Source organism: Cygnus atratus, chromosome 2 (assembly GCF_013377495.2).
Source record: "Cygnus atratus isolate AKBS03 ecotype Queensland, Australia chromosome 2, CAtr_DNAZoo_HiC_assembly, whole genome shotgun sequence".
NCBI classification, from domain to species: domain Eukaryota; kingdom Metazoa; phylum Chordata; class Aves; order Anseriformes; family Anatidae; genus Cygnus; species Cygnus atratus.
In genome coordinates, this window is record NC_066363.1 from 101,161,660 (window position 1) to 101,174,896 (window position 13,237).

At 39.9% G+C, this 13,237-nt stretch overlaps 1 protein-coding gene across 2 annotated transcripts in view; it reads left to right on the forward strand.

Annotated features, from left to right (window-relative positions):
- The window catches only part of RTTN (rotatin), an 88,939-nt gene that overhangs the window by 33,638 nt on the left and 42,064 nt on the right, over nt 1-13,237 (forward strand). For both annotated transcript variants that reach the window (XM_035550607.2, XM_035550608.2), the window contains exons 19-25: nt 351-450; nt 2,831-2,919; nt 4,590-4,707; nt 4,982-5,078; nt 5,801-5,869; nt 6,202-6,390; nt 7,512-7,751. In XM_035550607.2, coding sequence (XP_035406500.1) covers nt 351-450; nt 2,831-2,919; nt 4,590-4,707; nt 4,982-5,078; nt 5,801-5,869; nt 6,202-6,390; nt 7,512-7,751 — 902 coding nt within the window. The remainder of the gene's footprint in view (nt 1-350; nt 451-2,830; nt 2,920-4,589; nt 4,708-4,981; nt 5,079-5,800; nt 5,870-6,201; nt 6,391-7,511; nt 7,752-13,237) is intronic.

Sequence of the window (13,237 nt, forward strand, 5' to 3'; positions counted from 1 at the left end):
GAGATGACTAGAGGCAGTGGGCACACATTGAAACACAGGAGGTTCTGTTTGAACATCAGGAAACACTTTTTTACTGTGTGGTTGATGAAGCACTGGCACAGGTTTCCTAGAGAGTTTGTGGAGGTTTCTTCCATGGCTATCTTCAGAAGCCTTCTGGACGCAGTCCTGAGAAGCGTGCTGTAGGTGTTTACAGCTCAGTTGTTTCAGCAGGGGAGTTGGACCAGATGACCTTCAGAGGACCCTTCCAGCCTCAACCATTCTGTGATTTCCTATTTTGTTAGGAAAAGTGTCTAGTTACCTTGTTTTACAATAGCGTACTGCATGTGAATCTGATATAGTTTCACTTTTAGGTAGAAACTGTTGAAAAACTTTATGACATCCTGACTTCTGATGCTGTTGACCTAGTTTTACGGAAGTCTGCAGCTGAGCAGCTAGCCATCATTTTACAAGGTAAGTTATCCAAAAAATTGTATTTATGTGTTGACCATTATGTGAACTTGTTTTTCTAATTTTTGTGTACATTTCTGCTGAGGATGTTTCTTGTAGGTTTTATATATATATTGTTGGACCAAAATTTAACACTATTGTAAACAACAGTGTACTGATTTTTGTTGATTTGTTTTAGAGCTAACAGTGCTTCAAATTTTTCCTTTTGCTAACTTAGATACTCTGTCTTGTGTTTGGGGTGATGATCACTATAAAATATAAACAATAATTGCTATAAAATGTAAACATATCTTTAGTGTTGTTGCATTTTAATTGGGAAGGTCAATCAATTACATGGGCTAGTTAAAGGTATTTTACATGTAATGAAGAATTTCTTCAACGTCCTAAATGTCTTCCTTTATTTTGAGGTTATCGAAGTAACTAAAATGGATTGAAATGTTGTTGTGGTTTAGCCCGGCTGGCAGCCAAACACCACACAGCCGTTCGCTCACCCTCCCCCCTCCCTCTCCGGGATGGGGGAGAGAAACGGGAAAGTGAAGCCTGTGAGTTGAGATAAGGATAGTTTATTAAGACAGGAAAAATAATAACAATAATAATAATAATAATAATAATAATAGTAATAATGTGTACAAAGTGATGCACAATGCAATTGCTCACCACCCGTTGACCGATGCCCAGCCTATCCCCGAGCAGCCGGCCCCCCCACCCCGGCTAGCCACCCCTATATATTGTTCAGCATGACGTCAGATGGTATGGAATACCCCTTTGGCCAGTTTGGGTCAGCTGTCCTGGGTCTGTCCCCTCCCAGCTCCTGCTGCACCCCCAGCCTGCTCGCTAGCAGGACAGAGCGAGAAGCTGAAAAGTCCTTGGCTTGGTGTAAGCATTGCTCTACAACAATTAAAACATCAGCATGTTATCAGCGCTCTTCTCATCCTAATCCAAAACATAGCACCCTGCCAGCTACTAGGAGGAAAATTAACTCTGTCCTACCTGAAACCAGGACAAATGTCATTTGTGTGAATGTTGTTCAGTAAACTCTAAGCTTCCATGCCGCTTTTACCCTCTATCAATATCAAGATGCAGACTCCCCGTGGCATTTAATCTAGTATGTTTGCAGGAAAAGCATTCCTGTTATACTCTCTCTTTATGACTTTATTTAAGTGACTGATGCATAAATTTGCATCGTGTTTTTTGTTTGTTTCTTTTATAATTGTGTTGCTCACATGGGGGAAAAATGATGAAATCTGGTAAAGATGATCTGATTAAAAAAAAAAAGTAAACAGTCTTGAGTAGAGCATTTGGCTCAATGCAAGATCATAACCTCGAATTTTGCTCTCTACTTGTTTTGGTTTTCTGTCAATCTGGTGCAAGCATAGGTTTTGTTCAAGGAACAAAAATCCTAATGACAGAAAATAGTTCTTTTCACCATGGGAACATCAGGTCTTAGACAGTAGTAAAATTGATTTTTTTTTTTTCTTGGCAGAAAAAAATTATTACACAACTGAGGAAATGTCTCCTTTGAGTAGTAAAAATATATCTAACTACAGCTGGTAAAGTTTTCAGATACCAGTTATGAAAGGGAGCATAGGATAAAATTAAAAAGGAGAAAATGTATCTGTCTTATGACAAATTTAATATGAAAGATCACGTTATTTAAAACAAAAAATGAAAATAAACCAACCAACCCAAATAACATGGCTTTTTTGTTGTTGTTGAATGTTCTTAAACCAGATGTTCTGAACGGTGAGGTAGGTAGAAAATACTTTTAGGATGAATGAGATTTTGTAAATACCATTTTTAGTTCAATATTAAACTGTTGAAAGCTATCCAAATATTACAAACGAAATCCTTATAGGAAATTGTGTTGCACTTGGGATCACTTTAATTGTGGGGCATAAATATCCTAAGTATTTTCCCATAAAAACTTTGAGACAACCATCCAAGAAGCTACTATAGTCAGATCATTGCAAATGAAGTGCAGGTTTTATTTTATTTATTCATTTTTGCCTTGGAGAATATTATCTAAAATTTGTGCTGTGATGACTGTTTAGTAATGTGAGCATCTGTACTCTTTTTCACTTGTTATGTAGACGCGTGTGTCTAAAACTGCACAATTTGCACGGTTATTGTCAAGTTCTTTAGAAGGACTAGTTAATATTTATGCGTTCTAGTATTCTTTGCGATGTCTAAGCTAAAGAAAGGTTGGTGACAAGGCAACAGTTTGGGCAGGCTTGCCTTAGAGCTGGATTTGTACTTGCTAATTAACAGAAGAATTTTAGAAACTTGTTGTCAACAACAACAGTTTGTGATAATGCAGAAAGAAGTTCAGGGTTAAATTGATGTAGAAGCAGTGGTTCTTAACTATCTTTTGTTTTTCCTACAGATACCAAAATGCATGGCATTGTGAAAAAGCTGGGTGTGATAGAAAAGATTTTGGCTTACCTTAATGAATGTGTACATGTGGATGGCAAGGTAAAATTGTTGTTTTTTCTGCAAAAGTTGCACAGCATGACAGCGGTAATATTTGCTTTTTTTTTGTATTTAAAACTCTAACTTTCTTTGTACTTTAATTCTACACAGAATACAAATATTTAGTAACATTTGGAATTGCAATATGTATTTAATTTACTCAATTTTTGATAAAGGCAAGATTCTCTTAATTAGAGAAGTATTGGTTTGTCTACCAATTATAATAGTTGGCCAGACTGTGTTGGGTGATGTGGTTCTGAAATATATCAAAACTTCTGTGAGGTTTCTAAGTAGAGACCAAAAAATGGTTTTTAATAAATTTAAAAGTCTTGTCTATAATAATAATGGTCTCTGAATTTAAGACCTGAAGCAAAATATAATTAAAAATTAGAATCATAGAATGGTTTGGATTGGAAGGAGCCTTTAAGATCATGTAGTGCCCCCTGCCACGGGCACCACTAGACCAGGTTGCTCAAAGCCCCATCCATCCTGGCCTTGAACACTGCCATGGATGAGGCATCCACAGCTTCTCTTGGCAACCTGTTTCAATGCCTCGCCATGCTCTGAGTAAAGAATTTCTTCCTAATATCTAATTAAAATCTACCCTCTTTAGTTTAAAAGATTATGTTCATAGTAAGTGAAAATATATGTCAGGTTACATTTGGGGAGTAATTTTCTGACCAATAGAAGATCACCTAACCAGTAAAGTCCTGGTAGATAAGATCACATTTATAGTTGAGTGTATATTTGTTGTAGATGAGAAAGTTTTCCAGTGTTGTAATACATCTAATCTGGTGCTTGAATTTTCCTGAAATTCATTATTTACAATCACTTTATGTAAGTTTATTTAGGCTATAAGGTGCTTAGCTTATTTTTATTATTGTGGAATTCCTCTTACAAACAACAAAACAAAACCAAAAAAACTTGTATTATCTTAGAGAAGTGGCTACAAGAAAAGGATGTAGTATTTAGTAGAGGGAAAAAGCTTAATTTAATTAAGGCTTTGTATACAGCTGTGCAGAAATCTTTTTTCCTATATTAAATAAGCAGGGCTTTTATCTGTTGCATATTAAACAAAACTGCGTTTGGTGATGGAGTTTACAAAACAAAATTTAAAGGTAGAGTCTCAGACAAGCAAAGGAATGTCCTGTGAAGGACATGCTGTCTTCTCATTCTTTACCAGAAGTTACTTTGGTCTATTTTTGGCTATTCACCAATAATTTGACTTTTAGAAAGCTGCATTCTCTTCTTGGATTCCCTGATATGAAAGATCAGAGAATCAATCTGATGCAGTAAGCTATTTGCATTAAAAAACAAAACAAAAAAAATAAGCTTATGAGGAAGTAGTTTTTTGAAATCCTTCAGCTCATATATGTACTTCTTAAAAATACATACTTTGGAAGCAAAAGTTACAACTGTGTTACAAGGCCAGAAACCAGAAAAATTACTCTCTTACCAAACATACCAATAAAATAAAACTAGAAGTTAAGTATTTTCTAATGAATATGCAGTTATCACCCAGATAAAATTTCCTTGTCTAAGAAAGTTCTAGGTTGCTCTGGTATAAATAGTAGAATGTATTGGTTCATAGCATGACAATTCGTATAGAGCATTCCTTAACAGATCATCCTAATCGATATCTCTATTTAATTTTTTTGTTGTTGTTTTTGCAGGTAATGGAATCCATAGCCTTACCCTGTCTGACACTCTTACGGAAACTTGTGTATGCTGATCCAGTTGTTCGTTTGTCTCTAGCACAGCAGTCATCTTTGTTGCTTTTGCTCTTCAGAGGTAAGGATTCTATTTTGAATTTAATACATAGGTAGATAGAAAATACGTGATTAGATGTTTAACCAAAAGCCTTCTTAAGAACCGTGGCTAGCTTCTGTGTCCCTAATATTTTAAAGAAATCACTGTTTGCTAGTGTTAGTCATGTTGTGGCATCTGTTGAAGATGTTAGCAAAATGGTTGTGGAAAAAAGTTGGTTTTAGCCACTGTTCTTTGATGTATTATTAAATGTCAGTATTTTCCTAACAAATTTTAAAAATATCTTTGTTTCATTCAGTTTCCCTGATATTCCAAAATGATCAAGCTGTTTTAATGGAAACTACAGTATTGCTTTGTCTTCTGTTGTTTGACGAAGTAGCAAGAACAGACACATGGTATGAAAAAACAATTATTTATTGGCATCATCTCTAAACAAGATTTAAGGTTTTCCTGAAAATCAGTTACATATGTATATATTCAAATAAATTATCCCTCAAACTTTAATATGTCCCAAATTGCATGTATTGCCTATTTGTAGGTCAAGAAAATTGTTTGTATTTGTATGTCAAACAAATTGTTTGGGTTGCCTGTTATGTAGATCTACCTGGCATGTTTTTGCAGTTTAAATACTTCGTACTTATATCTATTTTCATTTTCAGAAACACCTGATTGTTCTCTAATCCATGTTTTCCAAAAATGGAAGCTATACTAATCAAATAGCTAGCTATTGTTGTGGTGTTTTTTTTAACTTAATTAGATTTCTATTTATTTTGGCTTGGTAGTGGTTGTCCTTAAACCAGAGACTTCAGCTTACAATATTTTATTATTTGAAATGTGCGTGTACTTCAGGAATAAAAATGTTCTTAGAATTCACGCATGTGAAATATACTGAAAAGAATTCTCATGCACATTTTTGTATGTATGTGAGCTAAGAACTGTCTTAATGCTGCATAATCATGAAGAAACAATGTTTGTTAACACAAATGTATTCAATGATGACTTCGTAAACTGCTACTTGTAGGAAAAAGCAGCTATGTCTGAATAATAAAGAAGTGCAGCATTAGTAGTAAATCAAAATTAAAAAATCAAGAGTAATAGCTTAATCTCTTTCTTGCAGGGCTGATGGCATAACCAGTAGTGGTACTGGTCTACCTGCCTTCAGTTTGCCTGTCGCTGTTGTTAGGCGGTATGTGTTGGTTGTTTCTTTTGTGTTGTTTTGCTTTGTTTTTTTTTTTGGTGTGGATTTTTGTTTTGTTTCTTTACAGCCAACTTCAGTCCTTTCCATTTGCTGTCCTCCCTAAAGGATAGAGATGGGAGAGCAAAGGGAAACATTTAATGTTAAATCCAAAGTTGTCTGCACTTTTAAGTGTTAAATGTGGAGTTTTTCTCCCAGCCTTTTATTCTCTGACAAAGAGTTTTAAGAACTTTTATTTATAAAATTTAAAAGCTTGCTTAAATAGAGCATTTAGTAGTTGTTTATACATTTAATTGTTTATTTACTCATTTATTTATTTAAAGATATCATCTGCCAGTCAAAATCACTGCTCATCATGCAGTTAGCCCTAATTCTGTTGTGGTGCCTTTGTCTTCTGAGTGCTTGGCTACGAAACCTGTGTCAGATATGCTAAAGATGGCTTGGAATCTGTCGTGGTACCGTGGGATTGAAAACCTATTGCAACTGACAAACTATGAGAAGCAAGCAGAAACGTGAGCTATTCTATCTTGATTCTAAATCCTAATATATTTCAATCATATTAGTGTTCCTTCAAGTTTAAATGAGTTTCCAACTTGAAACAGCAGTTCAAGCTGTTCATGCTTTGAGAATGCTATCTTCTAAATGTAAATGATCACATCCCAGGAGGTTGTAGATACGTTTTCATAGCTAATGTTTTACCTAATTTGTATTTAAGCAAGAAGTCTAGAGCTTTATCCAACTTTTATTGGTGGTTGGACTCCTTTCACACAATTTTAAACAATAAGAAACTTAAATTCTTGTTTCTGTTCTTTCATTATGCTTTTTTTTTTTTTTAAGGAGCTATCTTTTATCCCCCCTTCATCACTGCATGACCTGTATTTTCTTCTCTCTTTCTTGGCAAATTTAAATTTTAAATAATTATTCCTTTTAATGGTAATACCTGAGAATCATCATAGATAGTCGAAAAAACTCTTTACATCCTTTAGTTAGTTCTTGGTTAGCATGGTTTCTCTTCAAGACTATTTTGTACACAGTCTTAAAATGTGATTGATTTAATAGGACTGAAATGCTTGTTTCTATGTTTCTGTCCGTCTTGACAATATTTCATTTTTGCTTGTGTCCTTTAAGGGGTCCAACAATTTTTAGGAGTAAATAGAATGGTTCTGAGCCAGAGGTAACTTTGCAGTCATTGGTTTGATAAACTATTTTTATTTTAAATTGCCTTAGTCAAAACCATAGCAATTTCTTAAAAAGAAGATGGTATAGTCTAAGAGGTCAACATCTACAATACTGTGGAGGAAAAGTTCATTACAAACCTTGTGAATAACACCTTTCAAACAACTTTTTGAGAGATGCCCTCTTACCAAAAAAACTAAACAACTGAGGATTTGAATGTAGTGGGATGGTGTGTTGTTGATGATTTGTGGTTGTGGGTTTTTTAACGTTTTTCTGTTTGTTTGTTTTTTGTTGAGGGCAAAAAAGAAAGGGGAAGGGATTGGTTAACAGAAATACATTTTTAAGGCATTTGAGGGTTTGTCTTCTCATCTGAACTGGAAAGTGAAGGAGTCAGCACTCACTGAAATAATTTATAAAGATGCTAGTTGTTAATCATTTTTCTCTTATGCCTTTTCAGATTTTTAGACATGCTAAAACTCTCCTCAGAAGACATTCTTATACTGAAAATAACTCACACAACCTATGGACTGCAGGACTGTCTTAATTCAATCATTCAGGCAGTATCCCACAGAGATGTTAGGGCTGCTCTCACTAGGCTGAGTTTTTATGTTCTGAATGACAGACTTGCTTTAAAATGCATCTCTGGGTCTTGTCGAAACACTTTGAAGAGCTTTGTTTGGCAAAAAGCAATAAATAGGTAAGCGTACTGACTACAAAAATGAATTAAGAGTGTGATTTTTAAATCGTAAATTTCATAATTTTCATATCTTCAGCTTAGTGGAACTGTTTTTTTTTTTTGATTCTGATTGTGCATGTAGTCAGTCAGAATGGTCTTACGGAAAAATATTATGTGATCCTGTAGTTGAATTCAGTTTCTTTGTACTTCCAAAAGCTGATAGAAGGGACTAAGCACAGATTAAACAGGTAATATTAATGTTGACTTGGGTTGTATGTTGTTTTAATTATTTTTTTAATTTCTGATTTTCTGAGTGTTTGATTTGTGCATGGTTTTTCTTTGTTTTAGGAGTAAAGTAAAACTACTCTTAAAATGCATCATCTATGTGTTTGCAAATAGATCTTTAACAGCACAGAAAGAGATATTTGAAAGCAAGCATGACTTTGTTCTGGCTGCACCCAATGTAGCTGGAAGGCATGTGAGAGTCATATCACAGAATAGTCTAGGTTGGAAGAGACCTCCAAGATCACCTAGTCCAACCTCTGACCTAACACTAACAAGTCCTCCACTAAACCATATCACTAAGCTCAACATCTAAACGTCTTTTAAAGACCTCCAGGGATGGTGACTCAACCACTTCCCTGGGCAGTCCATTCCAATGCCTAACAACCCTTTCAGTAAAGAAGTTCTTCCTAATATCCAACCTAAACCTCCCCTGGTACAACTTTAGCCCATTCCCCCCTCATCCTGTCACCAGGCACGTGGGAGAATAGACCAACCCCCACCTCTCTACAGCTTCCTTTAAGGTACCTGTAGAGAGCGATGAGGTCGCCCCTGAGCCTCCTCTTCTCCAGGCTGAACAATCCCAGCTCCCTCAGCTGCTCCTCATAAGACTTGTTCTCCAGACCCCTCACCAGCTTTGTTGCCTTCTCTGGACTCTCTCGAGCACCTCCATGTCCCTCTTGTAGCGAGGGGCCCAAAACTGAACACAGTACTTGAGGTGGGGCCTCACCAGAGCCGAGTACAGGGGCACAATCACTTCCCTAGACCTACTGGCCACACTGCTTCTTATACAAGCCAGGATGCTGTTGGCCTTCTTGGCCACCTGAGCACACTGCTGGCTCATATTCAGCTGACTATCAACCAGTATTCCCAGGTCCTTCTCTGCCAGGCAGCTTTCCAACCACTCCTCTCCCAGCCTGTAGCTGTGCTTGGGGTTTGCGCCCCAGGTGCAGGACCCGGCACTTGGCCTTGTTGAACTTCATACAGTTGGCCTCAGCCCATCGGTCCAGCCTATCCAGATCCTCCTGCAGAGCCTTCCTACCCTCGAGCAGATCGACACACGTACCTAACTTGGTGTCATCTGCAAACTTACTGAAGGTGCACTCGATCCCCTCATCCAGGTCATCGATAAAGATATTAAAGAGGACCGGCCCCAGCACTGAGCCCTGGGGGACTCAACCGGCCTCCAGCTGGATTTGACTCCATTCACCACAACTCTTTGGGCCCAGCTATCAAGCCAGTTTTTAACCCAACGAAGCGTACACCAGTCCAAGCCACGAGCAGCCAGTTTCTTGAGGAGAATGTTGTGGGAAACGGTGTCAAAAGCCTTACTGAAGTCAAGGTAGACCACATCCACAGCCTTCCCCTCATCCACCAGGCGCGTCGCTTGGTCATAGAAGGAGATCAGGTTCGTCAAGCAGGACCTGCCCTTCATAAACCCATGCTGACTGGGCCTGATCGCCTGGTTGCCCTTCAAGTGCCGCGTGATGACACTCAAGATAGTCTGCTCCATGAGCTTCCCTGGCACTGAGGTCAAACTAACAGGCCTATAGTTCCCCAGGTCTACCCTCCAGCCCTTCTTGTAGATGGGCGTCACATTTGCTAGCTGCCAGTCGACCGGGACCTCTCCTGATAGCCAGGACTGCTGATAAATGATGGAAAGTGGCTTGGCCAGCTCCTCCACCAGTTCTCTCAATACCCTTGGGTGGATCCCATCTGGCCCCATTGACTTGTGTACATCCAAGTGCTGTAGCAGGTCGCCAACCATTTCCTCGTGGATAGTGAGGGCCACATCCTGCTCCCCATCCCCTTCCACTAGCTCAAGGTACTGGGTATCCAGAGAACAACTGGTTTTGCCGCTGAAGGCGCAGGCAAAGAAGGCATTAAGCACCTCAGCCTTTCCCTCATCCCTTGTAACTAAGTTTCCCCCCACATCCAGTAAAGGATGGAGATTCTCCTTAGTCCTCCTTTTTGTGTTGATGTATTTGTAAAAACATTTTTTTGTCATCTTTAACAGCAGTAGCCAGATTGAGCTCCAGATGAGCTTTGGCCCTTCTAATTTTGTCCCTGCACAGCCTCGCAACAGCCTTATAGTCCTCGTGAGTGGCCCACCCTCTTCTCCAAAGATTATAAACCCTCTTTTTCCTCCTAAGCTCGAACCACAGCTTTCTGCTCAGCCAGGCCCGTCTTCTTCCACCCCAGCTCGTCTTTGGGCAGGTGGGGACAGACTGCTCCTGAGCCATTAAGATTTCCTTCTTGAAGAGTGCCCAGCCTTCCTGGACTCCTCTGCCCTTCAGAACCACCTCCCAAGGGACTCTGCCAGCCAGTGTCCTGAACAGCTCCAGGTCAGCCCTCCGGAAGTCCAAGACAGCAGTTTTACTGGTCCCCTTCCTGGCTTCGCCAAGAATAGAGAATTCTACCATTTCGTGGTCACTCTGCCCAAGACAGCTCCCGCCCACCGTCACTGTCTGTGAACAGAAGGTCTAGCGGGGCACTTTCCCTGGTAGGCTCTCTAACCAGCTGCGTCAGGAAGCTATCTTCCACGCTCTCCAGAAACCTCCTAGACTGCTTTCTCTGGGCTGTGTTGTGCTTCCAGGATATGTCTGGGAAGTTGAAGTCCCCCACAAGAACAAGCGCTGACGATTTCACAACTTCTGTCAGTTGCCTATAAAACTCCTCATCCGTCTCCTCATCCTGGTTCGGCAGTCTATAACAGACCCCCACTAGGATGCTTGCCTTGTTGGCATTCCCGCTGATCCTAACCCACAGAGACTCAACCTTATCAGTCCCAGCCTCAAGTTCTACAACATCAAAACACTCTCTAATATAGAGAGCCACACCACCACCCCTTCTGTGCTGCCTGTCCCTTCTGAAGAGCCTATAGCCAGACATTGCAGCACTCCAGTCATGAGAGTGGTCCCACCACGTTTCCGTGATGGCAACCAAGTCATAGCCTGCCTGCTGCACGATGGCTTCCAGCTCCTCTTGTTTGTTACCCATGCTGCATGCATTAGTGTAGGTGCACTTCATTTGGGCCATTGCCTTCTCCCCCGGCCTTGCCATTGTTCCCCCTGGCACAGCTCCAACAAGCCTTATTTCAGCCCCGTCCCCCTTCTTACCTAGTTTAAAGCCCTCATGCTGAATCTGAATATAATCTACCTCTCAGCAAGGGTTATTCATTGCACTGCAGTTTTCCACTAGTTCTCACTCTGCAGCTCAGGTTAGAGCCTACAGTCTTGTGATTCAAAGCATAAGTCCACTTAGTTCTAATTGGCGTTAGGAAGTGTTGCCTGAACTACAGCACAAATTCTGTTTACTGTTTTGTGGGGCTTTTTTTTTTTTTGTTGTTGTTTATCCCTCCAAACTGTGATCCTAACATCTGGGCTGGAAATCTTATTTTATATGCTATTTAGGAAGGGGAATGGGGTGGTTTGTTCCCTGCTGAGCTCAAGCTACAACAGTTCTCATAACCTACTGATGGTTTTGGTGCAGTATGTAAAACCCATGTTATTTTGGTTGCTTAGTTGACCAAAGCCAAGTAAAAGTTAATTTTTGCAGTCTTTCAAAATTTTCACTAAATGCAAATGAGAAAAAATGTTTGCATGTGTGTGTTTGTTTTCCTGTAGCTTGGGATTCAGCTGAATATAGAGACGGTTATACATATCTGCTTATATCTGTGTAAGGAAGTAGCTCCAGAAACCTTTACTACTTCCAAAAATTTGTTAGTAACAATTGTAAAATTGCCTAAAAAAATACATTGAAAAGGTCAGAAGAATCAGTAACAGCAAATGGCAGAATATACTAAAGTAATTAGTGTTGGTTTCCAGTATTGGTTTATTTGTCCATTTAAATCTGCCAATACTGTACATAAATGCATGTAGAATGAGGTATAAATGGGAGGAATTAGAAATCTGTGTGCAGTTGCGGGGCTGTGATATTGTTGGGATCACAGAGATGTGCTGGGATGGCTCGCATGACTGGTATGTTGCAAAGGAGGGCTACAGGCTCTTTAGGAAGGACAGGCCAGGAAGACGAGGTGGGGTTGCCTTAGATATGAGAGAGCAGCTGGAACGTGTGCAGTGCTGTCTAGGTATAGGTAGCGAATTGACTGAAATTATAGATGAGGATTAAAGATCTTTGATATTATACTCAGAGAAGTTGTGAATGTCCCTTCCCTGGAAGCGTTCAGCTGCTCTGATATCTGCTGGAGGGACAGCACAGCAGGACATAAGCAATCCAGGAGAGTTCTGGAGAACATTGATGACAACTTCCTACTCCAAGTGATAGAGGGGTCAACAAGGAGAGATTATCTTCTGGACCTTGTACTCTCCAACAAGGAGGGGCTTGTGGATAATGTGAATTTCAAAGGTAACTTTGGCTCCATTGACCATGAAATGGTGGTGTTCAGCATCCTGAGAGAAGTGGGGAGGGGAAAAAGTAAGATCACGACACTGGATTTCCAGAGAGGAGACTGTGGCCTCTTCAGAGATCTGCTTGGAAGAGTCCTATCGTGGGAAGAAGGGCTCAAGAAAAATGATGAATGTTCAAGGATCACCTCTTCTAAGCTCAAGAGAGATCCATCCCAGCAAACAGGAAGTCAGGCAAAAATGCTAGGAGGCTTGCATGGATGAATGTGGACCTCCTGACAAAAATCAAGAAGGAAGCATACAGAAGGTGACAACAGAGATAAGTAATCTGGGAGGAATATAGAGGTGTTGCCTGAATGTGCAGAGTTACAGTCAGGAAAGACAACACCCAACTGGAACTGAGCCTGTCCAGGGATGTCAAAGGCAACTTGAGCTCCTATAAGTACATAGGTGACAAAAGGAAGACTAAGGAGAACATGGGCCTCCTGTTTAATGGGGCAGGGAGCATGGTGACAAAGGACATGGAAAAGGCTGAAGTCCTGAATGTCACCTTTGTCTTAGTCTTTACTAGGAAGACCAGCATTCAGGAATGCCAGAATGTGGGCAAAGGCTGGAGCAAGGGGCATTAACCCTTTGCTGGAAGAGGATCAGGTCAGGCAATACAGAAGCAAACTGGATATATGTAAGTCCATGGGCCCTGAGAGGATGCACCCACAGGTGCTGAGGGAGCTGGCTGATGTTATTTTGTGTCCACTCTCAATAATCTTTGATCATGGCAATTGGGAGTGGTGCCTGAGGACTAGAGGAAAGCAAATGTTGCTCCTGTCTTCAAGAAGGGCACGTGAAGGACGAAGATTG